This window comes from Podarcis muralis, chromosome 12 (genome assembly GCF_964188315.1).
Source record: "Podarcis muralis chromosome 12, rPodMur119.hap1.1, whole genome shotgun sequence".
NCBI classification, from domain to species: Eukaryota; Metazoa; Chordata; class Lepidosauria; order Squamata; family Lacertidae; genus Podarcis; species Podarcis muralis.
Window position 1 is genome coordinate 7,558,070 of NC_135666.1, and position 25,449 is coordinate 7,583,518.

The 25,449-nt window shown below is 47.8% G+C and overlaps 1 protein-coding gene across 1 annotated transcript; it reads left to right on the forward strand.

Annotated features, from left to right (window-relative positions):
* The first annotated feature begins 17,821 nt into the window (after positions 1-17,821).
* HIGD1A (HIG1 hypoxia inducible domain family member 1A) lies at positions 17,822-23,842 on the forward strand. Its single transcript, XM_028751351.2, has 4 exons — positions 17,822-17,958; positions 20,638-20,745; positions 21,391-21,525; positions 23,188-23,842. The coding sequence occupies exons 2-4, from the start codon at positions 20,643-20,645 to the stop codon at positions 23,235-23,237; spliced, it is 288 nt and encodes a 95-aa protein (XP_028607184.1). The 5' UTR covers positions 17,822-17,958; positions 20,638-20,642; the 3' UTR covers positions 23,238-23,842.
* Positions 23,843-25,449: the final 1,607 nt, after the last annotated feature.

Here is a 25,449-nt window from a genome sequence, read left to right on the forward strand (position 1 = left end):
AGATCAGTGGTTTCTGATTCTTTGGGGAGGAAGTTAGATAACATGTCAAGCAAGCCTACATACACATATAAAGTATATTTATAATGCATCCTGCCTGCCCCCACCCCCACAAAAGAGGATCTCAGGAACTGTGTTTGTTACGGGTGCTGGGAGCTGAAGCTTTGTGAGGGCTAAATTAAAGTTCCCAGGATTCTTTGGGGGGTAGAATTTGCTCACATATATGGTGTGTACACAGGCCAGGTGTCGTCCTTCATTTCCCAGCACATTTTCCAGCGCTTTTCTTTTTTGTTTTTTTTTTAAATAAATTTTTATTAATTTTCCAAACACATAATAAAAACAAACAATACACAAAACAAAAACATACAAACATATAAACATGTATAATTTCATAATCTTATTTTCATGCACCTTACTTCCCGGACTTCCCCATACCTCTCCTTTTCTGCATCCTTGTTTTACATTTCTTCAGCAACTCCTCCAATTATCCATTTATTTTAATTCACTTTCATTAAATTCCCTTTTTTTTTTTTTTACTTATTGATTACAGCTGCAATTCTCTGTTTCTTAATTCCTTAACATCTTAACACTCCTCAATTTTACAGCAGTTTTTAAGATATATTTTAAATTTCTTCCAATCTTCTTCCACTGTCTCTTTCCCCTGGTCACGGATTCTGCCGGTCATCTCTGCCAGTCCCATATAGTCAATCACCTTCGTCTGCCATTCTTCCAGAGTGGGTAGTTCTTGTGTCTTCCAATACTTTGCTAAAAGAATTCTTGCTGCTGTAGTGGCATACATGAAAAACGTCCTATCCTTCCTTGACACCAATTGGCCAACCATGCCCAGGAGAAAAGCCTCAGGTTTCTTAGGAAAAGTCCATTTAAGGACTTTCTTAATTTCATTATAGATCATTTCCCAAAAGGCTTTAATCTTTTTTGAAAAAGTCTGATTTGAGCAGGTTTGTTACACAAGACCTCCTGATCAAAAATATTTGTGCAACCTTAATTTGCCCGTGTGTGACCGAATCCAATCTGAGAACAATGGTCTGGAACCACCTTTTCTTTGTGAAAGGTCCTTATTTTGAATGCACAGTGCACATTGCGTTGCATAAATCATTTGAATAGTACAAAGGCTGCTCTGTCACAAATTGCAAGCTCAGGCCGGGGCTGGTACATGACATTCCACAAACCACAGTTCATGGGGAAATAGTTGTAAACTCCTTGAGGACACAGGCAACACCCAGCCTCCACAACCATAACAACAATTGGTTGGAATTCTCCCGTTGGAATCCTTTTCTACCAGCAACAAGGTTTTCTGCTGCCAAGGCAGAATATATTGTTAAGTAAGGTTACCAGAGGGATGTGGGTGGCACTGTGGGTTAAACCACTGAGCCTAGGATTTGCCGATCAGAAGGTCAGTGGTTCGAATCCCGGCGACGGGGTGAGCTCCCGTTGCTCAGTCCCTGCCCCTGCCAACCTAGCAGTTCGAAAGCACGTCAAAGTGCAAGTAGATAAATAGGTACCGCTCCGGCGGGAAGGTAAACGGTGTTTCCATGCACTGCTCTAGTTCGCCAGGAGCGGCTTAGTCATGCTGGCTACATGACCCGGAAGCTGTACGCCGGCTCCCTCTGCCAACAAAGCGAGATGAGCGCCGCAACCCCAGAGTCGGCCACAACTGGACCTAATGGTCAGGGGTCCCTTTACCTTTACCTAAGGTTACCAGACGTCCCCGTTTCCCGGGGACAGTCCCTGGATTTACAAATCAGTCCCCTGACAAAATACATCTATTTAGTAGGAAGTTGAAAAGTGTCCCCAGATTCATTGGGGGGGGGGGATACTGTAACCTTATTGTTAAGTGCAACCCCAATCTCAGAGCAGCGTGAGATACCAGTGCTTTCTCGGGGTTCTGTTTCCTTGGAATGAATGTGTTGTGACTTTAGGAAATTCGGTTTTGCTTACAAATATATTGTTACAAAAGTCGGATGCCTGCACCTCCGGTGGCAAGAGCCCTTGGGGTCCTGGACACCCCCCACAAGGTCTGTGTTCCTTTGGAGAATGGAAAACGTGGCAGAGACTGTCGTGGCTTTAAGAAATATAGTTTAGTGACCTATTTACACCTTCAGTGTGCATGGAGGGAGTCCAGATCTTACAGCACGGTCATTTCAAGAGGGGCTTGTGTCCCTCAGCAGTGCAGGCAGCCTTCAGCCAGCCTGCCCAAGATGGATCCCAGCTCCACTTCCTGCTCCTTCTTCCCTGTCACCCTTGCTCCCAGACTCCTTTTCTCTGCCACATCAAACATAACCCCCCATCACCTTGGTACCATTGATTCTCCAGGCCAAATAATTCCTCCCTCATGGCCCATCAACACCTTTTGTCATCTTAACAGGTTTGCTCTTTACTAAACCAGCCAGGTTGGTTTGCATAAACCAACCCAGGAATTTTCTGTCTGGCATAGCTCTGCAGCTTTTACTTTAATCCATATCACAATTCATCAAAATCCTAGCATTTATTACCGTATTTTTCGCTCCCTAAGATGCACCTGGGCATAAGACGCACCTAGTTTTTAGAGCAGGAAAACAAGGGGGAGGGGAATCTGAATCAAATGTTGTACTCAACTATTTAAAGCAGCAAAATGGCGACTCCAGTCCACTTTGCTGCTTTAAAGCGAGCCACGGTATGTAATGAAGAGAATGGGGAAAGGATAGACATTCCATTACAATGTAGTTGTTTTCATTATCACTGGGAGTTAGTATTGGCAGCGGTCACATGAACTTAAATTTTGAGCATTTTACTGTTATTAATCAAGAATGGTAATAGTCAGGGAGAGAAACCAGGGCTGTGCAAATGAGAAGTGCTTGGAGTATGGAGGGACAGCAAAGAGATCAAATGATTGCGCTCCAGTTCCTAAATCTGTGAAGTTTTCTCAAAACAGGCATGGTTGTTTTGAAAGGAAGATTCCAAGAGTGGGAAATGGAGTGGTTGAACAAAGAACAGAGGTGGAAGAGAGGGCAGATAAATAGCTTCTATTCAATACCAAGAGAAGACAATGTTTTTGGTTTGGTATAGGTAGACTGTACTTGTAAGAATTTGTATAATGAATTATAGATTTGGAGTGGAATATCAGTGCCTCTTTTCAGCAATAAAGGTTAGCTGCTAGGAACATGGTCCACACACAAACACACAGGATGTCCGGTTACAATTAATTCTGCAATAGCTGGGTGGAGGAAGTTAGCCAACAATCTTCAGTTTGAACTTTTTTTATGCACTAGATATCACTGTTTGGTTTAAATTTAACTTGAAATACAAAGGGGGGAGGGGAGTCTCCTGCAATGCCTGAGTGTCTAACAAGAAAATGCATTATTATCACATCTGACTGAACTCCAAAGTTCATTTGCTATCTTGCCCAGATAGCACTGATCATATGGAAATAGTTGTGCTGTTTAAACTGTTCCTGAGCCAGATGCCCTGCTCGGTTTTAGCTGAGCTCACTATTACTGGTTTGTGGAGATGCTTTGCATGTATTTATGACGATTTCTGCAAAACTGCTACTTGAAGAAATCCCCAAACTTAATATTTTTAAACTTCAAATGGAGCTCAGGATCCAGTTAGGCAATCAAGCTTTTGCAGTTGAATTGGGAGGCACTGAGAGAGGGCAATTTGCTGCTTCAAAGCGAGCCACGGAGGGTCACCATGGCTCCCCTTCCTTCCCTCCTCCGTGGCTCGCTTTAAAGCAGCAAAGCCAACGGATCCTGTCCTCTTTGCTACTTTAAAGCGAGCTGCAGAGGGGGAACAGGCGGGAGCTTCAGGGGAGGCTGCCGGCTCCCCACCCTGTTAGGATATAGTTGCGTTCCACCTTAAAAGGGAACAGGCATGACTGTTGTGTGTCACATGCCTGTTTACTTCCAGCACAGGCTTGCTGGGAACTTCCGTTTGTATATTGCTTTTGCTTTCCTGCTGTTTGCTGGACACGAAGGGAAGCAGACATGTTTTTTTCCTTTGTTCCTGAACTATGCTGAATAAACCCCTGTAGATAATGCTTACACATGTCTCTGTCCGCCACTTCCGTTGTGAGAAGATTTATTCACTCTGCTGATAGAGCGTATCTGAGGCTTGTGTCGCTGTTTGATGCTGTTCCAAGGGAGACCAGTGATCGTTCAGCTGCCGGCCGGTGGCTGGAGCCAGCTGGGGGCCTGCCTGATGTCTCCCCGGCAGTATCCCCAACCCCAAATAGCAGCCCAGGAATGCAGGGCAACAGCGCACAGCCTGCCCGCCACTCCCAAACCTTCCCGGGGTTTCAGGGTAAAGGGGAGGCCGCTGGCAACCCGGGAGGGCGGGGCAACGGCGCGTGCCACACTCGGGCGAATTGACTCCAGGGACCATACATTCGCTCCATAAGACGCACAGACATTTCCCCTTATTTTTAGGAGGAAAAAAGTGTGTCTTATGGAGCGATAAATACGGTAATTTTTAGGGTTTAGAGAGGGTCCCCCCTTAAATCTATAACACCATACAACCTCAGCATAGGATGGAAAGACTCACGGAATTAGCACCCTAAAATATCCTGCTTATCCATTAGTCACAGTCAGGGGCAGCGTAATCCCATTTTGCTGCTTGCAGTGAAACAGGAACATGCTGCCCGCCATCTCTGCGGCCTCACCACTGGTGCCACGCCTCTCTAATTTGCATTTCGTGGTGGCGCCCAGAGAGTGTCCAGTGAGATCTGGTGCTCTCTCGCCGAAACCTGACAAGATCTCATGTGCTCTGGGATGTCTTGAGAGATTTTGGCGATATCTCACCTGAAACTGGTGCTTTGCCAGTGCTGCAGGCAGCAGAGACAAGACAGGCGCTGCACCCTTCGCTTCTGCCACGTGAGGCAGCTGCTTCAGGTTGCCTTCTCAGTGGGCTGGGTCTGGTCGTAGCTGTGGATCCAGCACAGAGCAAGCTTGTCTCTGTGTCTCCACCTTCCAGCCTGCTTCCACCTCAGCTCATGCCCACTACTCTGGCTATTGTTCTACCCAGCAGCTAAGTGAGGGAGGTGGAGGAAAGACCCACCCATTAGCCTAGCGGGCACCATCATAGAATTGTGGAGTGGGAAGGGATCCCAAGGTTCATCTAGTCCAACCCCCTACAATGCAGGAATTTCAACTAAAGTGTGCTGGACCCGGGGGTAACCCGAGAAACGCGGTCCAGAACCAGTCCAGAATCCGAAGGTTCCACTAGGAGTCAGTCCGACAGGGCCAAGGCAGGATACGAGGCAGGAAACCAGGCAAGGACAGGTACAGGATCTAGCATACAGCAATGTTGCTCCCGCAACCTGGGCAGGGTCCGACAGCCTTTTATCTTTGTCAGGGTAACGGCTGGTCCTGGTCCCCCAGCGACTCACCTCCCTGTTTTGCCCGAAGGCGAGCACTCCTCCTGCGAGTACTCAGGTCTCTCCTTCTCTCAGACCTTAGTCTCTGCAGCTCGGGAGACGTCCATGGGTTACTAGACCCAGGGGCCGCCTCAGCCTCCCCTGACCCAACCGGTAGTGGAGCAGCTGTAAGTGATGGCCCAGCTGGAGGCAACGAGGTCATCCCCGCATCTGGAGCCAGGGCAGGCTCAGGCCCCTGACTCGGCCCAGCTGGTGTTTGTTGCAGGGGAACCTGTGCAGACTGGGACTCTTCAGGATCAGGCCCCAGACTTGGGTCAGGTGATGCCTGAGGCAAAGGATCCGGTGCAGACTGAGACTCCTCTGGTTCCGAGTCCGAGCCCAAGTCCCAGGCCATCACATAAAGCATCCATGGCAGATGGCCACTTAGTTGTACTCTTGCCACCTAGCTCACTCTTTCGGGATGCTGATGACACTTAAGTGGCCATCTAAGTTCATTGTCTTAAAAAGAAACTTTCCTGACCAGTCCAGAAACCTCACTGGTTACAGGACCTCGAGAATTGGAAGGGGCTCAGGGCATCAGGGCTCAGGACGCGGGTGGCGCTGTGGTCTAAACCACTGAGCCTAGGGCTTGCCGATCAACAGGTCAGCGGTTCGAATCCCTGCGACGGGTGAGCTCCTGTTGCTCGGTCTCTGCTCCTGCCAACCTAGCAGTTCGAAAGCATGTCAGTGCAAGTAGATAAATAGGTACCGCTCCGGTGGGAAGGTAAACGGCGTTTCCATGCACTGCTCTGGTGTCAGTGTTCCGTTGTGCCAGAAGCAGCTTAGCCATGCTGGCCACATGACCTGGAAAAATTGTCTGCAGACAAATGTTGGCTCCCTCGGCCTGTAAAGCGAGATGAGTGCCACAACCCCAAAGTCATTCGCGACTGGACTTAACCGTCAGGGATCCCTTTACCCCTGTAAAGGGGTATCATCCAGACTGACTGCCCAAACCCACCACAATATTTAAGGAGAAAAGACCCCCTCCACCATTTTTCTCTGTTAGTGGTTTTAATAACTGGAAGACTACTCGAGAGCGCAAAAACATCTTTTCCAAGCTAAGTACATGGGAGGAATGTAAATAGAGGTCCACAATGCGAAAACAGATTTACATCCTAACAGTTTTCTTCCCTGGTGAAGGAAGCTTCTGTTCTTCTGCCTCCTTCTCAGAACACCTGAGAATTTTTGAGCTTACCTTCAGACCCTCCAAGTGCCCCTATTTCCAGGGACAGTCCCAGATTTACAGAAGTCGTCCTGGTTTCTGGTTTGATACTGAAATGTCGTCCCTGTTTTCATCCCAAATGAGGAGCTGCCTCATGATGTCTTCCTCTGGGCTTTGATTGAAGTGGACTGGCTGCAAATGTGGCAGACAACATGGATCAACACGGCCCTCTTGTTTTCCTGTTCCTGCCCAGAGACATAGTTTTATTTTTATTTTTATCCTAAAAATCCCAGCCAAACCTTATCAGGAAATTAAGGAAGCAGTTTATTAGAAGTTTTATGCATTGGCCTCAATCCTGTGCCACATCGTTTTCATAGAAGACACTAAACATGATCAACTGGTCTATATAAGCACTAATTAGGAGTATGTGTGCCATCTTAGCTGCATTCTTAAATTGCATCAGCCGGCACTTATACCACCGCTCCTTAATTAGCAGGTCTCCTGTGGCCAATGCTGTTTAGTTCTGCTGCCTGGAGCATTATGTCCTGCAATTGCAAGGCACATGCTTCTAGAATCATAGGATACCGTGATGAAACACATAATAGAGACAAAATAACCCATAGGTGTTACTTTTGTTAAAAAACCAGAAGCCATTTTATTGGGTATAATGGGTGAAGAGATACCAAGGGAAGATAAAAGACTGTTTATGTATGCAACAGCAGCGGCAAGAATCCTTTTAGCCCCAAAATGGAAACAGCAAGAAGTACCAATGAAATAAGAGTGGCAGATGAAGATGATGGACTTTGCGGAACTGGCAAAGCTGGCAGGAAAAATCCGAAACCAGCATGATCAAGTATTCCAAAAGGACTGGAGTAAATTTATACGATATTTGAAAGATTACTGCAAGCAATTAGCATCACTAGCAGGGTTGTCTGAAGACTCGTAATGAGAAGCTCTCTCCCTTTTTATTTTAACCTAAATTTTAATGCCTTTTTGTAATGAGTGAATCTAGAATTGGAAAACGTATATAAAATGCAATGATATTGTCAGGGGCTCAGGGACTGAGCCACAGGAGAAGGAGGAGATGGAGAGCGAAGGGGAACAATCGGAGGGGAGCGCAGGAGGGTGTGACAGTGACCAGGGAGATTCCCTGAGTCTCTCCAGCGAATCTGAAGATTCCCAGAAGGAGGCCCCCAGGGTCAGGGCAAGGGGGGCCAGTGGGGAGTCGCCAAGCGGCAGCTGGAAATCAGGGGTAGCTTCCCCACCAGAGCACAGCGGGGGGAAAGAATCCCACAGATTAGAACAAAAGCTTCTTCCTGCAGGAGGAGGGAGTGAGGCAGGACTGACCACGCCTCCGTCAGAGAGTGGAGGGGCGGAGGAGAGAGCAGGGCCGTCCAGCCTCCCGGAAGGAGAAAGCAGTGAAGGGAGCAGTGTAGCCGTTAGGAGGAAAGTGGGCGGCTGGGCGCGAGCGCCAAGTTCAAATGTAGAGGCGCGAGGGACAGCAGAAAATCCGGATTGGGAGCCAGGTCCCAAAGCCCGCCGGAGACAGGGGGAGGAGTCAGAAGAATCCGCCTCCGAAGAGTCCAGGAGGGTTGGGACCCCAGAGGGCAGGAGGACCCGGAGGCGAAAGGAGCAGAGGGAGGAAAGGAAGAGGTGGAGCAAAGCTCGGGTATTGAACTGGTGTAAAGGAGGGGCGGATTCAGACGGGACTTCGCCGGTCTAAGGACTCAGACGTAGCGCTGCGCGCCACGGATGTCAAACCAACAATGAACCACAATAAAGACCTTTGTTTATAAAGAGCAACTGGCGTTGGTCCTTTGTGAGCTGGGACCTGAGGCAGCCGCTGACAGATATGAAGGCTGATTTTGAAAGCCATGAGGCGGGAGGGAAGGAAGTCGATGGGCTCTAAAGAGCCAGAGAAGTAAAGTGGATAACAATGATATGATTGTATATTATTAAATGGAAAACTAATAAAAATTATATACAAAAAAGGGGGGGAAAGAAATAAACCATACATGCAGGTAAACAAACTGGTTCCTATTTTTTAAAAAACAACAACAACCCAGTATGCCCATGTAGGTAAAACTTTGTTTACTTTCCATACATTTCCCGGAATGGCTTGACACACAATCCCTCTTCTCCCCAGGAAATCCTGGAAACTGTAGTTCTCTGAGGGGACTAGGGGCTTCCTAACTACTCTCAGCACTCTTAACAAACTACAGTTCCCAGGATTCTTTGCAGGGGGGAAGCCATTAATGTGCAATGCAGATGGTGGTTCCGTCAACTTGGGAATCGGCACACAGGCAAAGAGAAAACGGAAAAACTTGGATCAGGCTGATTGGGGAATTTTTCCTGCTTTGGCAAGTGAACTCAAGCAATTAAACCATGTTCAAAGCAGGCAAATACATGGTAATATGACATCTGCAGAGAGCACTCTCAGGTGCTGCCTTCTGTTTTGCTTTTTCCAGCGTGAAGCTGCTGACTAAGGATGTCAGAGAATACTGACCAATATAGGAATTTTTACCACTCGTGAAATATGAAGCAGCAAATAACCACTCATACAATTGTTGTTGTTTAGTCGATTAGTCGTGTCCAACTCTTCATGACCCCATGGACCAGAGCACGCCAGGCACTCCTGTCTTCCACTACCTCCCGCAGTTTGGTCAAACTCATGCTGGTAGCTTCGAGAACACTGTCCAACCACCTCGTCTTACATTCCAGGTTCCTATCCAATATTTTTCTTTACAGCATTGGACTTTCCTTTCGCTTCCAGGCATATCCACTACTGAGCGACCTTTCAGCTTTGGCCCAGCCACTTCATCAGCTCTGAATCTACTTGTACTTGTCCTCCGCTCTTGCCCAGTAGCATGTTGGACGCCTTCCGACCCGAGGGGCTCCTCTTCCAGCGTCATAATTTTTATATGCCTGTTGACTATGTCCATGGAGTTTTCTTGGCAGAGATACTGGATTGGCTTGCCGGTTCCTGCTCCAAATGGATCACGTTTGGTCAAAACTCTCCACTATGACCTGTTCATCTTGTGTGCCCTGCTCGGCGTAGTTCATAGCTTCTCTGAGTTGTTCAAGCCCCTTCGCCACGGCAAGGCAGTGATCCATGAAGGGGACTCATACAATGCAATGTAACTAATAAAGAACTTCATTTTGGGGGGCGTTAAAAGAAAAGCAGTGGATATAGTTAATGAAACTTTATCTGAAGTCTCAAATACATCAAGCCACGTGCACCATTTTATAGGCATTTCTGTTACCTTGTGTACAATGAATAGTCTATGTTGAAATGGAAACCATTCCCTGGAGATGTAACCTTCTTGCGCAAAAGTATGATTCCCAAGTGCCCAATTCCAAATTATCCAATCCTGTTAGCGTGGTAAAATTCAGAACTGTATTGTGCAATATTCACCTCTGGTAATCCTTTTTCTCTGGGAAAGGATTAATCCCTTTTCTCTGCGAAAGCATTAATCCCTTTTCTCTGGGAAAGGAATAAGTGATATGTTAGCTTGAACACGTTGATTGTGCTCACCTTTGACATACCCGGCTATGAATAGAAGGTGTGAACTGAGGAGAAGCTTCCTTTTTCTCTCTTCAAAATCTGTCAACACAGAAATTCTAGCCTGCATTCAGTGGTGGTTTTGCACCAAGCAGAAATCAGTTATGCCCATGCAAGGCTGGGCATCCATTTTCCATCCCTAGCCCCCAACATAAATACCTCCTGCAGCCCCCAATAACCCGTGCTATTCCAGATGGGACACCCCACCATCACCCCCAGTTCTCGGAAGCATATTTTTTGGGAGAAGGCAGGGTGGTGATGCTCAGCTGCAGTAGGTAGCGGGGTTCCTTAAAAAAATCAAGGCCTGGTCTTGCACAAAGAGAAGTGGTTTCTGCTAGTGCAAAGCCCCCTATTGGGGGGAAAATAAAACCCTGTCTGAAATTGAGATGCCTGGGATTTGAGAAGGCAACTGGCCTGAAATGGAAAAGCTGGATTATTTTAGCAGACACACTGGCATTTTAAAGAAACCAGCATTTTATTCCTAGTCTGTTGCCAACTCTTAGAATGGCAACCCAGGTTTGAGCAGGGTTAGGAGCTCTGCTCCTAATTCTGATTGGGAAGGCAGGCTAAAAATGCTTTGGGGTGGGAATGGGGTGGGGCTGGGGGCTTTTCTTTCTCAAGAGCAAGATGGCCAGAACTGGACATTTTCTCTGTAGCTTGAGAATGGTAACTTAAAGAGCTTGAGCTTGCTTTTCCCTCCTCCCTCCCATTCCTTCTTTCCTTGTGTGTCGTGCCTTTTCCGCTTGTGAGCCTGTGATTAGGGACTGTCTTAATACTGATCTTTTTATTTGTCGCCACTGCCTTAGAATATCAGTTGTTGGGGGAACACAAGCAGAACAGGGTTCAATTGTTGAATATCAAGCTCAGCTTCTTGTTTATGGCCTAAGTATGGGTAACAAAAAAGGGACGCAGGTGGCGTGGGTTAAACCACAGAGCCTAGGACTTGCTGATCAGAAGGTCGGCGGTTTGAATCCTGACAACGGGGTGAGCTCCCGTTGCTCGGTCCCTGCTCCTGCCAACCTAGCAGTTTGAAAGCACATCAAAGTGCAAGTAGATAAATAGGTACCGCTCCGGTGGGAAGGTAAACGACGTTTCTGCGTGCTGCTCTGGTTCGCCAGAAGCAGCTTAGTCATATTGGCCACATGACCTGGAAGCTGCATGCCTGCTCCCTCGGCCAACAAAGCGAGATGAGCACCTCAACCCCAGATTGGCCACGACTGGACCTAACAGTCAGGGGTCCCTTTACCTTTACCTTTATGGGTAACAAATGAAGTGGCTCTGTGACAGAGGGCAAATGGGTGCCCAGGACAAAAGGTTGAGGCGGATGTCCAAGAGGGAGAGACATGCTTGCTTTCTGCTGGAATCCAAGGCTGGGGGGAAACAACAGCTTCTTGGGGTGTTCATGCTGTGAGCGTCTCAGGCTCAAGTTGTATAGATGTTTAAGTAAACCATATATCATAAAGACACCACAGTCTCTGCTGACCCTCATTCCAACCCTTGCAAAGTGCCAGGAACCCCTGGAATCTTGCAACGCTCTGAGATTGGGGTGGCTTGCAACATTACGTTCTTTTCTCCCTGACATTCTGCCAGTCAAACCTACAGCCTCCCAGAAATTGGATTCAGTTTAAAAAAGGAAAGGAAAGCCAGGGGGTGACGATACATGCAAATAACATATTGTCTGAACCTTGCAACATATCACAAGAGCACAGAGCGTACTGCCGCAGCCTTGAACTCTGTCCTTTCATCTTTAATCTCTTGCTATCTGTAGGCTGAGCTTGAAAGCACTGCAGAAAGTTACAACCTGTAAAGCAGGGCGCACCTTTGGGGTGAAATGATAATTGCACTGCAGAGATAAGCTATCACAAATACCCAGAAGTAAATTTATGATGACAATCCGCGGCACGTAACGCTAGTTCTGCTCAGGGCCAGATTTAGGTTTGATGAGGCCCAAAGCTACCGAAAGTAATGGGGCCCTTTATATGTCCAGCTGTCCTTTGTCAACAACAAATTGTCGCTGGTTTTTTTGTGTTGAATATATGCTATATGGTAATTTATGGACCTAATAGCAGCCTGCACAACACAAGACACTGTTGCTGTATATAGGTTTTATTTTATTTATCTTTTATCTTATATTTTGGAAATGTACATCCAGGTTTTTTCCCTTTAAATTTTTTGGGGGCCCTCAAAGGAGTGGGGCCCTAAGCTATAGCTTATTTAGCTTATACATAAGGGATGCGGGTGGCGCTGTGGGTTAAACCACAGAGCCTAGGACTTCCGATCAGAAGGTCGGCGGTTCAAATCCCCGCGACAGGGTGAGCTCCCGTTGCTCGGTCCCTGCTCCTGCCAACCTAGCAGTTCGAAAGCACGTCAAAGTGCAAGTAAATAAATAGGTACCGCTCCAGCGGGAAGGTAAACGGCGTTTCCATGTGCTGTTCTGCTTCGCCAGAAGCGGCTTAGTCATGCTGGCCACCAGACCCGGAAGCTGTACGCCGGCTCCCTCGGCCAATAAAGCGAGATGAGCGCCGCAACCCCAAAGTCGGTCACAACAGGTCAGGGGTCCCTTTACCTTTATCTAAATCCAGAACTGGCTCAGCTCCAGGTAGACTCATTGAAATGAATGGACATGGCTAACTTAGGCTGTTAATTTCACAGAATAATGGAATCAGTGGGTCCCAATGATCATTTAGTCCAGCCCCCTGCAATGCAGGAATCTTGAACCCACCACCTTGAGATTAAGATGCTCTACCGACTGAGCTATCCTCTGAGATAAATGGGTCTACTCTGAGAAGGGCTATACTGGGATACAACCCATGGATGGATTCTAAGTGTAATACTTGTCAATTTCTCATCACTTGTTGCAGCATTATTTTATCACTTGGGGGGGGGGGTTAGCCCAGTGAACACTAATTGCATTTCTACTTTATTGCAGAACCACCTCATGCAGTGAATTGTTCTCTTTTTCCCTCGCCCCATTTCCCCCCGCAGCATTGCAGTGCAGTGGTACCTCGGGTTAAGTACTTAATTCATTCCAGAGGTCCGTTCTTAACCTGAAACTGTTCTTAACCTGAAGCACCACTTTAGCTAATGGGGCCTCCTGCTGCCACTGTGCCGCCGGAGCACAATTTCTGTTCTCATCCTGAAGCAAAGTTCTTAACCCGAGGTACTATATCTGGGTTAGCGGAGTCTGTAACCTGAAGCGTAGGTAACCTGAAGCGTATGTAACCCGAGGTACCACTGTACTCATTTACCTTGTTCTCCCAACACACACGACATGGGACTCACATATTTTGTTGTTTGGTGCTAAAAATAAACTTTCAGGCTTTCTCTTGCTCCCCCCCCCCCAAAAAAAAAATGAAATCATCTGGGAAAGGCTTTCAGTCACCTCTGGCATACAGAATTTCTTTTGCAAAACTTTTTGCCGGTGTCCAAATGGACATAACCTTTGGAGGCAAGGAAGAGGTAAGAGTTCAGTCACCTAGGTGAGGTGAAGCAATCGCAGACAGCCTTTTGCAGCCTCCTTTGTTTCCCCAGATGCGTAACAGTTTGCTGAAGAACAAGCATCAGATGGGGGGGATCAATTTGGGGGAGGGTGATGGTTCTGCTTCTTAGCTTAAATGGGTGGCTACCTAAGTAAACACTGATTTCCAATTAGAACGCGATTCCGGAGGAGGGAAGTTCAGAGAGCATTTGGCTGCGTCCTCCATAGTCTGTGCACTGGCAAAAATCAGAGTTTGGGATCGGGATGGAAACCTCTTAGATCAGTGGTTCCCAATTAAGGGTCTGGGGACCCCTGGGGGGTCTGAGGAATGGACCTAGGGGGTCCACAGCTGCATCCCTTGCCTCCCCCAACTAAATTTCTGTCATGTTTGCATGGTAAGATCGCACATTTTATGGTCTGTTTTATCGCTGTGTGATATATTTTTTTCAATATAACGGCCAAAATCGGTTCTAAAATCACACCGCGGCAGAGCAGATGCTCGGGTTGCGAATGTGTTCCATGCGCATAGCTGTCAACTTTTCTTGCGAGGAATCTTATCCGGAGTAAGGGAATTTCCCTTTAAAAAAGCGAAACGTTGACAGCTATGTCTGTGCGGGAGGCACGTTCGCAACCTGCAGTGTTCGCAACCCATGCCTGTGCACACGCGGGTTGCGATTTGGCGCTTCTGCGCATGCGCGACCGCCAAAACCCGGATGTAACCCATTCCGGTACTTCTGGGTTTCGGCGGTCCGTAACCCAAAAAAACGCAACCTGAAGCGTCTGTAACCCGAGGTATGACTGTAATGGTTTTGACCCGGCAATGCACAGCAATATATCGCTCCTTGCATGAGGGAGAGCAGGCCAGCTGATTTCAAGGCGCCACTGATATCACACGATGATAACGCTGCTTATCTGAGGCACGAGGTGCTGCCTTCCCCGAATGCTGACGGAGAACAGGGCAGCTAATTGCAGCTAAAGGCACCGCGGCGCCACCTTCCCCTGGCACTGAGGCCAAGCAGCTATTCTCAGTCAGCAGTAAAGCAGCAGGTGATTTAGCGCCTCCAGGACTGCTTCTTCCCTCATCCCCATGCTTATATTTATAAAATTTCCAGTTCTCAAATCCATCTTTTATTGAGAATTTTAATGTTTACTTCTTTTTTTGGAAAATGCTTTAAATCATAGAATTGTAGACTCCAAGGATCGTCCAGTCCAGGCATCCCCAAACTCGTCCCTCCAGATGTTTTGGGACTACAATTCCCATCATCCCTGACCACTGGTCCTGTTAGCTAGGGATCATGGAAGTTGTAGTCTCAAAACAGCTGGAGAGCCGAATTTGGGGGTGCCTGATCCAGTCCAACCCCCTGCCATGCAGGAATTATCAGCTAAAGCATAATTAGAATTAGACATTAAACGGCCTCGGTCCAGTATATCTGAAGGAGCGTCTCCTCCCCCATCGTTCTGCCCGGACACTGAGGTCCAGCTCCGAGGGCCTTCTGGCGGTTCCCTCACTGCAAGAGGCCAAGTTACAGGGAACCAGGCAGAGGGCCTTCTCGGTAGTGGCGCCCACCCTGTGGAACGCCCCTCCCCATCAGATGTCAAAGTGATAAACAACTACCTGACATTCAGAAGACATCTGAAGGCAGCCTTGTTCAAGGAAGTTTTTAATATGTGACATTTTAGTGTATTTTTCATCTTTGTTGGAAGCCGCCCAGAGTGGCTGGGGAAACCCAGCCAGATGGGTGGGGTACAAATAATAAATTATTATTATTATTATTCCCACGGTCCTTTGTTAATTGTTTCTCTCCGGTTGTTGTTGGGGGGTTTTTTTTGCCACAAATCTGGTGTGTTTATGTAAGGCACCCTGGAGGTTTTTTTTACTTAAAGTTAATTAACTTTACAACTAAATAAATAAATAGAATTGTAGAGATGGAATGGACCCTGGAGGTCATCTAATTCAACCCTTTGCAACGCAGGAATTATTAGCTAAAGCAGTGGTTTTCTTCCGGTGTGCCATGGCACCCTGGGGTACCTTGAATGATAGTCAGGAGGGCCGTGGGCAACACTGGCCTCTGTCCCTCTGGGACAGGGGGTCGCAGCTTAGAGATCAGGGGCGGCAGCTGCGGCTGCACTCTCGGAGGGAGAGGGGAGAGGAGGCTAAGGGGACACTCCACAATGGAGGGTGTTCAAGAAAAGGTGTGAGGCTGCCAGCTCTGCAGGCAAGGGGTCATATAACTGGGCTCCTGAGCCCCACATGGGTGCCACAGAAAGAATGTAGGAGCCATGGATTCAAAAAGGTTGAAGACTCTTGAGAGTCCCATGGAGGAGAAGGGGACAAGGGGAAGGGGACGACAGAGGACGAGATGGTTGGACAATGTTCTCAAGGCTACCAGCATGAGTTTGACCAAACTGCAAGAGGCAGTGGAAGACAGGAGTGCCTGGCGTGCTCTGGTCCAGGGGGTCACGAAGAGTCGGACACGACTAAACCATAGCTGTCAACCTTCCCCCTTTTTGCGGGAAATTCCCTTATTCCAGCGCCGTTTCCCCGCTGCTATCCCGGATTGTTAGATATCCCGTAGACTGTCCCCGGGACAGGTGAGGCTGCTGATCCCTTATTTTCAAATCTGAAATTTGACAGCTATGGACTAAACAACAACAAAAGCATCCATGGCAGATGGAACATCCACCCTGTGCTTAAAAACCTCCAAGGGAGGCAGCTCTAACTGCCAGAAAGTTATTCCTGGTGTTTAGTTGGAATCTCATTTCTTGTAACTTGAACGTGGCTCTGCTGCGTCACAAGGCACATTTATATCCTACCTGCCCTACAAGAAACTCAAGGAAACATATGTGGTTCTTCCTCCCCTCCCCCCCCCCACCTCCCACACACAACAACCCTAAGAGGTAGGTTAGACGAGAGAGAGAGAGAGAGAGAGAGAGAGAGAGAGAGAGAGAGAGAGAGAGAGAGACTGGCCTAAGGTCATCCTTTTTGGTTCAATGACCAGGGATGGCTGTGTTTTTTTCAAAAAAAAAATTATTAAAGATTTTTTTGTTTCACAGAAGTGTAATGTCTCTCATATTTTTTCCATGTAACATTTTTACAAATCCGTTTCATTTGTTGAGACATTAGGGGGAGAGAAAAAAAAGAAGGGGGTCAGGGGGTCGGATGGGGGGGTCAGGTGGTGATGTTTCTGTTATGCTTAATGTATGTGGGGTTTGGTGTCAGCGTTGCTTGTTCTGTTCACTTGTGTTCCTTTGGTGGTGAGAGAGGTTGGGGTTGGCCTAGGGTGTGGTTGTTTGTTTGTGATTGGCTGTGGTGATCTTTGTTTTCGTGTAGGAGTGGGGTGGATGGGTGTTTTGGATCAGGTACGCCACAAAGAACTCATAACCCACCTCCTTTCAGCAGCCAGAAACACCATAACCAGACACTGGAGAGACCTGCCAGGAGTAAGCATGGACCAGTGGTACCAAATAGTATGGGAAACAGCCCTACTAGAAAAATTAACCAATAAACTGAAACTGACACGGGGAGAAACAGAAGAAGACGCCTTTACCCAGGTATGGCTCGCCTTTATCACATACACAGCCCAACAAGACAATGACAATAACCCACCAACAGCATACAAACCGGGGATGGATTTTGAACCCTGGCCATCAAGGTCTTGCACGGCACTAGCTCACGCTACACGTGCAGAGCAGGCCTCCTATTCTCACATAAGGCTTGCACCATTTTAATAAATATTTCACTTCCAATAAAACAGCAGAGCTGGCCTTCCTTAAACCCAGCAGAGGAAGGGGGTAAAGTCCATAGCCCAGCGGGCATGCCCTGCTGGCATCTCCAGGCGGGGCTGGGAAAGACTCGCTGTCTAAAACCGCCTGGAGAGATGCTGCCAGTCCGTGTAGGCAACACTGGGCTAGATAGACCGACGATTTCATTCAGGAAAAAAAGGCAGCTGCCAAGGTTCCTTCGCTATGATTGGCCAGGATACAGTGATAGACATTTGAAAAGCGCAGCGGGGGAGGGAGGAAAACCCCGTCCGGCCCACCAATAGGGGGAAGCTCTCTAGCAGCGCAATGCTTTCTGGGAGTTGTAGTTTCCACAAGTGACAATAAAGTATTTCATGTCATTTCATTTCTGGAGCCGCTGCATCGTTCAGCGTGGGAAGGGCAGGAGCAGCCTTTCTCAACCCGCGGGTCCCCAGATGTTGTTGAACTACAACTCCCATCACCCCTAGCGAGCAAGGCCAGAGCTCGGGGATGATGGGAGTTGTAGTCCAACAACATCTGGGGAACCGCAGGTTGGGAACCGCTGCGCGCAGTAGCTCCGTCGTCCGAGCACCGGGACGACCGCTGGGGTGAGACTGGGGTGCAAAAGGGGAAATTAAACCCCAAGGAGAAGTGGGGGGGGGGGGTTGGGGGGCGGAAATACCTTTTAAGCAGTTTTTAAAGAGAACGGGCAAGTGCTTTTTAAACAGGGATCATCTGACTGGGGGAAACTCCGTTAATTGCATCCCTATTTTACGCGTATGCCCTACTTTGCTCAAGGCTGCGTGCATGGGGATCTGCACCTTAATCCTCGCAAAACGGCCCTGCAAGGTAGGCGAGGTGTTCCTGGTCTCCCAGGGAGCGTCCTGGCCATTGCACGGATTTGAACCCGTGTCCGGCCCTCCAGGCGCTTGTCAGCTGCGCTTGATGGCGCAATCGAAGGGTTTCTCTTTGAGTCGCTGCTGTTGTAAGAAAGGCAGAGTCCAGCCGCCTTTTCTCCTTATGCCACCTTCTGGCCGAAGAAAGTATTGTTATTTTTAAACGATCCTTTCGTTAGATCATTCTTCGATGCGACGGTTCCTCTTGGGAAATGTTTTATATTATGCGAAATGCATAGGAAGCGAAGCCGTCTATAGCAGAACAGTGCAATGGCACATTTATATCCTCAGGCAAACTGTTTTGAGGAAGGGGAGAGTTTGCTGAAAAAATAAAGTCCTAAAGCGTTCGATGGAGTTGTACTCCCAGCCACTTATCAATAAAGAAATAAGATTAATATTGCAAGGTGCATATTGTAAACTGCCAGGGGATCTTTATTTAGGATTTTACCCCTATACTGCCACGGGGGCCGGATTAAATCGACCGGCAGGCCGGATTAGGCCCCCAAAGCAGACTTTGGACATGCCTGACCCAGGGGGTCACTGAGAGAAAAGTAGGGCAGTAAAGGTATAAATGTCTATGTGGCTTCGAACAGCCAGTACCACTGAATCAAGTTCCCAAATTTTGCAGAATTGATTAAACTAAATACACAATTCCAACTGGGTTTTGAATAAATGTGCAATTAATTGCTACTGCCTTGAATTTTATTGGGTTATTATCTTCCTTAGCGGGTTGTGCAGGATGCTGTTGTGGATAAAAAAATTTTTAGTAGGGTAGGGGGATGAGTTTGGGAACCCTTGCTCTTTGATGTTCCACATTCACCTTGACTCCTCTGCTGCCGTGACCTCACTTGTGTCCCCCACCCCCTCCACCCCCAAAATATCCTCTGCTTCTTCTCATGCTGTTTCCCTGAGCACTAAGGTGACTGGAGGACCAGGAACAATCTGGTTTCCCTTGCAGCCCAGTAATCTTTCGCAATATGGCGCCCAAAATTTGGGCGCCCCCACATGGATCTTCTCAATTATGGGTCTTCTCAATTTTGCGCCCCCTCAGCTCGGCACCCTCTGCGGGGCAACCGCCCTAAATCTGGCGCTGCCTGCTTCGTTTATCCTACCCAATAGCTAGTACTGTATTCAAACTAACTCTGCCCAATTTCCACTTATGAATTAAATACTGTGGGCGCCATATTGCTCCTCCCCATTCGTACAAACGTTTGCGTTCCATTTTCAAGCGCTCCGTGGGGCTACACAAGCTTTCTCCATGTGAGAGGATAGGCTGAGATGAAGGGGCCTGGTATGCAATAAGGCATCCCTATAAAATAGTCACAGATTTGGTATCTTCTATGGTAACCATAGACGCGGGCGTGGGTGGCGCTGTGGGTTAAACCACAGAGCCTAGGGCTTGCCGATCAGAAGGTCGGCAGTTCAAATCCCTGCGACGGGGTGAGCTCCCATTGCTCAGGTCCCAGCTCCTGCCAACCTAGCAGTTCGAAAGCACGTCAAAGTGCAAGTAGATAAATAGGTACCACTCCGGCGGGAAGGTAAACAGCGTTTCCATGCGCTGCTCTGGTTTGCCAGAAGCGGCTTAGTCATGCTGGCCACATGACCTGGAAGCTGTACACTGGCTCCCTCGGCCAATAAAGCAAGATGAGCGCCGCAACCCCAGAGTCGGCCACAACTGGACCTAACAGTCAGGGGTCCCTTTACCTTTTATGGTAACCATGGTCTTGCAAATCCCTGGAAGAATTAGGCAAGCAGATCTATGGATCAGGTGTCATGTGATTAGATTGAGGGACATGTTTGGTTCTGCAAACAACTTTCTTCCTCCAAACTTTTCCCCACAGTCCAAGTAACTTCTCTGTACCAGGAATATAATTCACCTAGTGTACTGGGAGCGGTTAAAATAATGTTCCTTCTATAGTGGAGCTGAGGAACCTCAGGCCTGGCGGCCCCCAGGACCTCTCCATTTGGCCCTTGGAACTCCCTAAGCCACACCCAATCACTGCTCTCCTTTAATGCTTTTGTCTTGTTAGACTGTATCTTTGAACTGTGATATTATTTCCTGGGTTGCTGGTATCGATATTCGTATTATTGTTCTGTCTGTCTAGATTTGAAATACCATGTGAAGTGTTTATTCATTTGTGTAGTTTATTACAACAAAATTAGAAAGTAAACGTAGCTGGGATAGTGCAGTCGGCAGAGTGTGAGACTCTTAATCTCAAGGTCACGGGTTTGAGCCCCACATGGGGCAAAAGATTCCTGCATTTCAGGGGTTTGGACTAGATGGCCCTCATGGTCCCTTCTATGATATCTTCTTCAGGGGAAAATCTGGATTTTTTTTCAGGTAGGTTAGGAACGAGTATCTTTCATCTTTTATCACTTCCTTCCTTGCAGTTAGCATGGCGTCCGGTTCAGAAAATCCTCTCCCTAGCTATGAGACGGACGACAGCCAAACCTCAAAGCTGATCAGAAAGTCCCGGGAGTCTCCGTTTGTCCCAATTGGTAAGTTGCTCTGACACAGAAACATTTCGCCATCACCCTCCTTTTGTGATCTAGGGGGAAAACGCAATTTCCCTCTTAGGCAATGGGTATAAACAAAGTCTTGGACAGTCAGGAAATTCCCTTGAGATGTTGCTTCCTTGTTGTAGCCAGTACAGTAGAACTGAATTGAAGTTTGAATTGAATTGAAATACTTTGTTGTCACTTGTACAACTTGTATACAGTGAGATTACACGAGCAACCCCCACTCAGCTCTCTTACTCTTAATTCCCCTCGTTTACTGACGCACACCCACCAAACCCAAAAGTCAATTGCCCTGTTCTTATATTTTCATTCAGCAGCCTAACAGCCCATGGACAGAAGCTGTTCTTTACCCTGTTGGTGCGACTAATCCTGCTTCTATATCTTCTGCCCGAGGACAGGAGATCAAGAAAGTGCCGGCCACGGTGTGAATCATCCCTGAGAATTTTCCTCACTCTCCTGGGGCAACGTTCTTCCGCTATTTCATCCATTGGATTCATGGGACAGCCCATAATATCTTGTGCTGTATTCACCACCCTCTGTAGGCACTTCCTATCTTCCATGGCTGGCAAACAAGGAATTCAAAAAGCTACAGTGCGCTTCTCACCCTCTCTTCCCCTATTCTAGGCATTTCGGGTTTTGCAGCTGTGGTGGCCTATGGGCTGTACAAGCTGAAGCACAGAGGGGACACCAAAATGTCCGTCCACCTGATTCATATGCGTGTCGCAGCGCAGGGATTCGTTGTGGGGGCCATGACCTGCGGTACGTACTTGTAGTGGTTTGGAGTTACTCGTGCATAAGCCGACCCCGTTTGGGTGCTTGGTTGTCTGGTTAAATCCTTCGGACTGCACAGCCCAGCTCCGCTTGACTGCCTCAGTCACTGGCAGAATCTGTCTGTGGGCGTTTCTTAAACCTCTGCCAGCATAAAAGCTGTTTGACACCTAATCATCTCCGCCTCTCATTGCGCGGGAGTCTCCTGCGCAGGGTGGGCGTGGGTAGTGGAGTGCTTGGGCTCTCTTCACTGACTTCCAGGGAAGAATCCTGGAGCCCTTCCACCTCCTCTTCCCCTTGCTCTCCTGGACTCTTGGTGTCACGCGTATTTCCTTCCCCTTCCACCAAGCTGAGTCTCCCCCTTGTGCTAGGACCTTCACCTGCAGAATCTGAGACCCTCTCCTTCTCCCGTGTCTCTGATGTCAGTTCCCTGACAGTACTGAAACGGGAGACTCCTGTGCCTTGATCTGATAAGCGGCAAATAGTCTTTCCCTGAAAACCTTTGTTTCAGCTTCCCAAGGTACCTGAGAGGGTGGATTGATGTGGGCTGCTCTTGTGCTGTGCAGACTGTTTCCTGTGATCTGAGTGGCAAGAGCCTTCTATCAGGTGGAGGATCAACGTTCAAAGTTGGATTTAACTCTCCATTAGCAAAAACATGATATTCACAGACTTGGCTGTTGGTTCTAATGAGCACAGCAGGTCACCCTTGGTAGGTCTGGCCCCATGAATCGGCTGCTGAGACTGAAAGTCTCTGCCTTCCCACAGCCATCTACCGTATTTTTCGCTCCAGACCATAAAACGCACCTAGTTTTTGGAGGAGGAAAACAAGAAAAAAATATTCTGAGTCCCAGAAGCCAGAACAGCCAGTGGGATCGCTGCACAGCCTGCATTCGCTCCATAAGACGCACACACATTTCCCCTTTTTAGGAGGGAAAAAGTGTGTCTTATAGAGCGAAAAATACAGTAAGTTTCCTCCCCTCCAGGGCTTTTCCCAAGCAATCAGAGACTATGCCTCTGTGCAGCCAAGCTCTTCTCTGCCCTTTTCATGCCGCTTCTGATTCTGGGAGTCAGAGGGGAGGGGAGCTTGTTGCAGCAGGAGGTGGAAACACCCATGACTCTTCACAAGCCTGACTCATCTCTGCCTCTTGGCCTCCCTCCTCTCCTGCTTCCGTTTCTGCCTCTGATTTTGGACTTCTTTCTACCACAAATTCCCCCTGCTCACTAAGCCCCATTCCCTCTTCAGCTTGCAACACCTCCTCCTCCCAGTCTTCTCCCTCTAACCACTCATCACTTCCCCACCATCACTCCCCGAGCTCTGAGCCTTCTTCCCGTCATGGTTCCCAAGCTGGTTCCTCTGCACCCATTACACAGAAATAGAAACAGACAAACTGATCCCTGGCAAAGTGTTCTGGACCTCCCCTCCACCCGCCCTGATTTTACCTTACAAGATGTGTGTCCCACATAGTAAGAATACGCAACAGATCAATCACACTGTTAAATCTGACTTCCTTAGTAGGTTGTGATACCCACTGTTTGGGATCGGTCTTCCAGCAAGGATGTAGTTTTTGTTGCCGTCTCTTTCCCCAGTCAAAGAAAGACGGCTTTGAACTCAAACCCTCCTATCTAACACGCCTTTCTCTCTCTCTCTTCCAGGCGTCATTTATTCCATGTATCAAGAATACTGGGTGAAGCCCAAGCCCTAGGAAGCGGTCAATTGAAGCCTGTCCAGAGTTCTTATGTACCCTAGAGAAAGACCTCACTCGGAAATGGCGCTGCAATAACTACAACTTTGCACAATCTCATGCACAGTGTTAAACTCTACGCTGCCAGTGTGGCTCTGCATTAGGTTGTTGGCGGCAAAAGCGATTCCTCTCTCTCTCTCTCTTGAGAGAGACCATCAATTGATAAATTTTCACAACATGCAACCCTTTTTCACTAAGCCTACCCAAGACGTAAGGCACTCTGTGGCTTAGAAGGTCCAGCGTTTCCTCTTCAGAGTTTCCTCTGGGTTGTGAACAAGCAAAGCAACAAAGTGAGGGATATTCCTGTGTTGGTGCCATGCCTGTTTAAGAGATAGGTGGTCAACCTCTCTTAGCTCTGAATTAGAAACAATTGTGGTGGAAGATTAACCCTTATGATGTGAGCCTTAAATAGCAGATTGTAAATAGTTTAATCTTTATTTAGTTTTTAATGTTTGATGCTTTGCTATGTTTTTGTATATGCTTTAAGCTGCCCAGAGTGGCTGGGGAAACCCAGCCAGATGGGTGTGGTATAAATAATAAAATTATGATGGTGATTATAATGAAAATGATGATGATGATTTATTAAAGGTAAAGGTACCCCTGACCGTTCAGACCAGTTGCGGACTACTCTGGGGTTGTGGCGCTCATCTCGCTTTACTGGCCAAGGGAGCCAGCGTTTGTCCACAGACAGTTTTTCCAGGTCATGTGGCCAGCATGACTGAGCCACTCTGGCAAACCAGAGCAGCTCATGGAAATGCAGTTTACCTTCCCGCCAGAGCAGTACCTATTTATCTACTTGCACTTTTTTGTGTGCTTCCGAACTGCTAGGTTGGCAGGAGCTGGGACCAAACAATGGGAGCTCACCCCATCGCGGGGATTCGAACGGCTGACCTTCCAATCGGCAAGCCCTAGGCTCTGTGGTTTTAGACCACAGTGCCACCCACGTCCCATTGATGATTTATTACCTAACATTAAATTCTAAAACTTCCACTTCTTTTCACTTTGGGTGGCATTACAGCATCTTGAATTCTTCTCTCTCTCTCTCTCTCTCTCTCTCTCTCTCTCTCTCTCAATTGCCAAAAAACACACTTTTCTTTGGTAGCACAGAATTAAACACAGAATAAAAAGGTAAAGGACCCCTGGACAGTTAAGTCCCATCAAAGGTGACTATGGGATTGAGACGCTCATCTTGCTTTCAGGCCGAGGGAGCTGGCATTTGTCCACAGACAGCTTTCGGGGTCCTGTGGCCAGCATGACTAAACCACTTCTGGTGCAACAGAACACCGTGATGGAAGCCAGAGCGTATGGAAACGCCCTTTACCTTCCAACTGCAGTGGTACCTATTTATCTACTTGTGCTGGTGTGCTTTTGAACTGCTAGGTTGGCAGAAGCTGGGACAGAGCAACTCTGTTGGGATTTGAACCACCAACCTTCCGATCGGCAAGCCCAAGAGGCTCAGTGGTTTAGACCACAGCGCCACCCACGTTCACGGAATGCTGAACCCTTAGCAGTGCAGCAAGGTCCTCCATACATTTGGACTCCCCCTGGTAGCGAACCAAAATCTGTCATTGCCACCAATTCTGAGCCTCCCCTAAGTGGGGCAGTTCTTGATTGTGACACCATACCGAACTCTATCTGAAAGGAAGCCCCTGGCTTCCTGTCCGGCTCAAAGATTGGAGAGGAGGAGAGGTTGTGTGGAGTCCTCACCAATGACAAGATGGTCTCACTGTTTCCTGAACCTCATCATGAGGTTGGGAGATCACTTGCCTCCCTCCAGGAGGAAAATGGATCTGTTAGTGGCCAGGGGGTGCTGGTTATATCCTGTTCTACGCTCGTAAGTCACCAGCCAAAAATTCAACCCAATAATGAGCAGCAATTAAATCAGCCTTCTTCAAATCTCTGGTTGGGCAACAGCTATTATCTTCCAGCTTTTCAGGCCTGCAGCCTCTTTTCCTAAGCGAGGAAACAGTCTAGTTTGAATTGTTGTCTGTTGGCAGGCCATGATGTGAAGCAGTGTTGAAACATCAATAAGTTAAACAGAAGTCCTTGGAATGAAATTAACAACCCAAAAAGACAAAATGTTTCAAAAAGGTAGCAGACCTGCAGCTGCTGATTTTGCAGCAACCTGCCCATATGTGTCAATAAATGTTGCTATCCTGTTGTTCGCAACTAA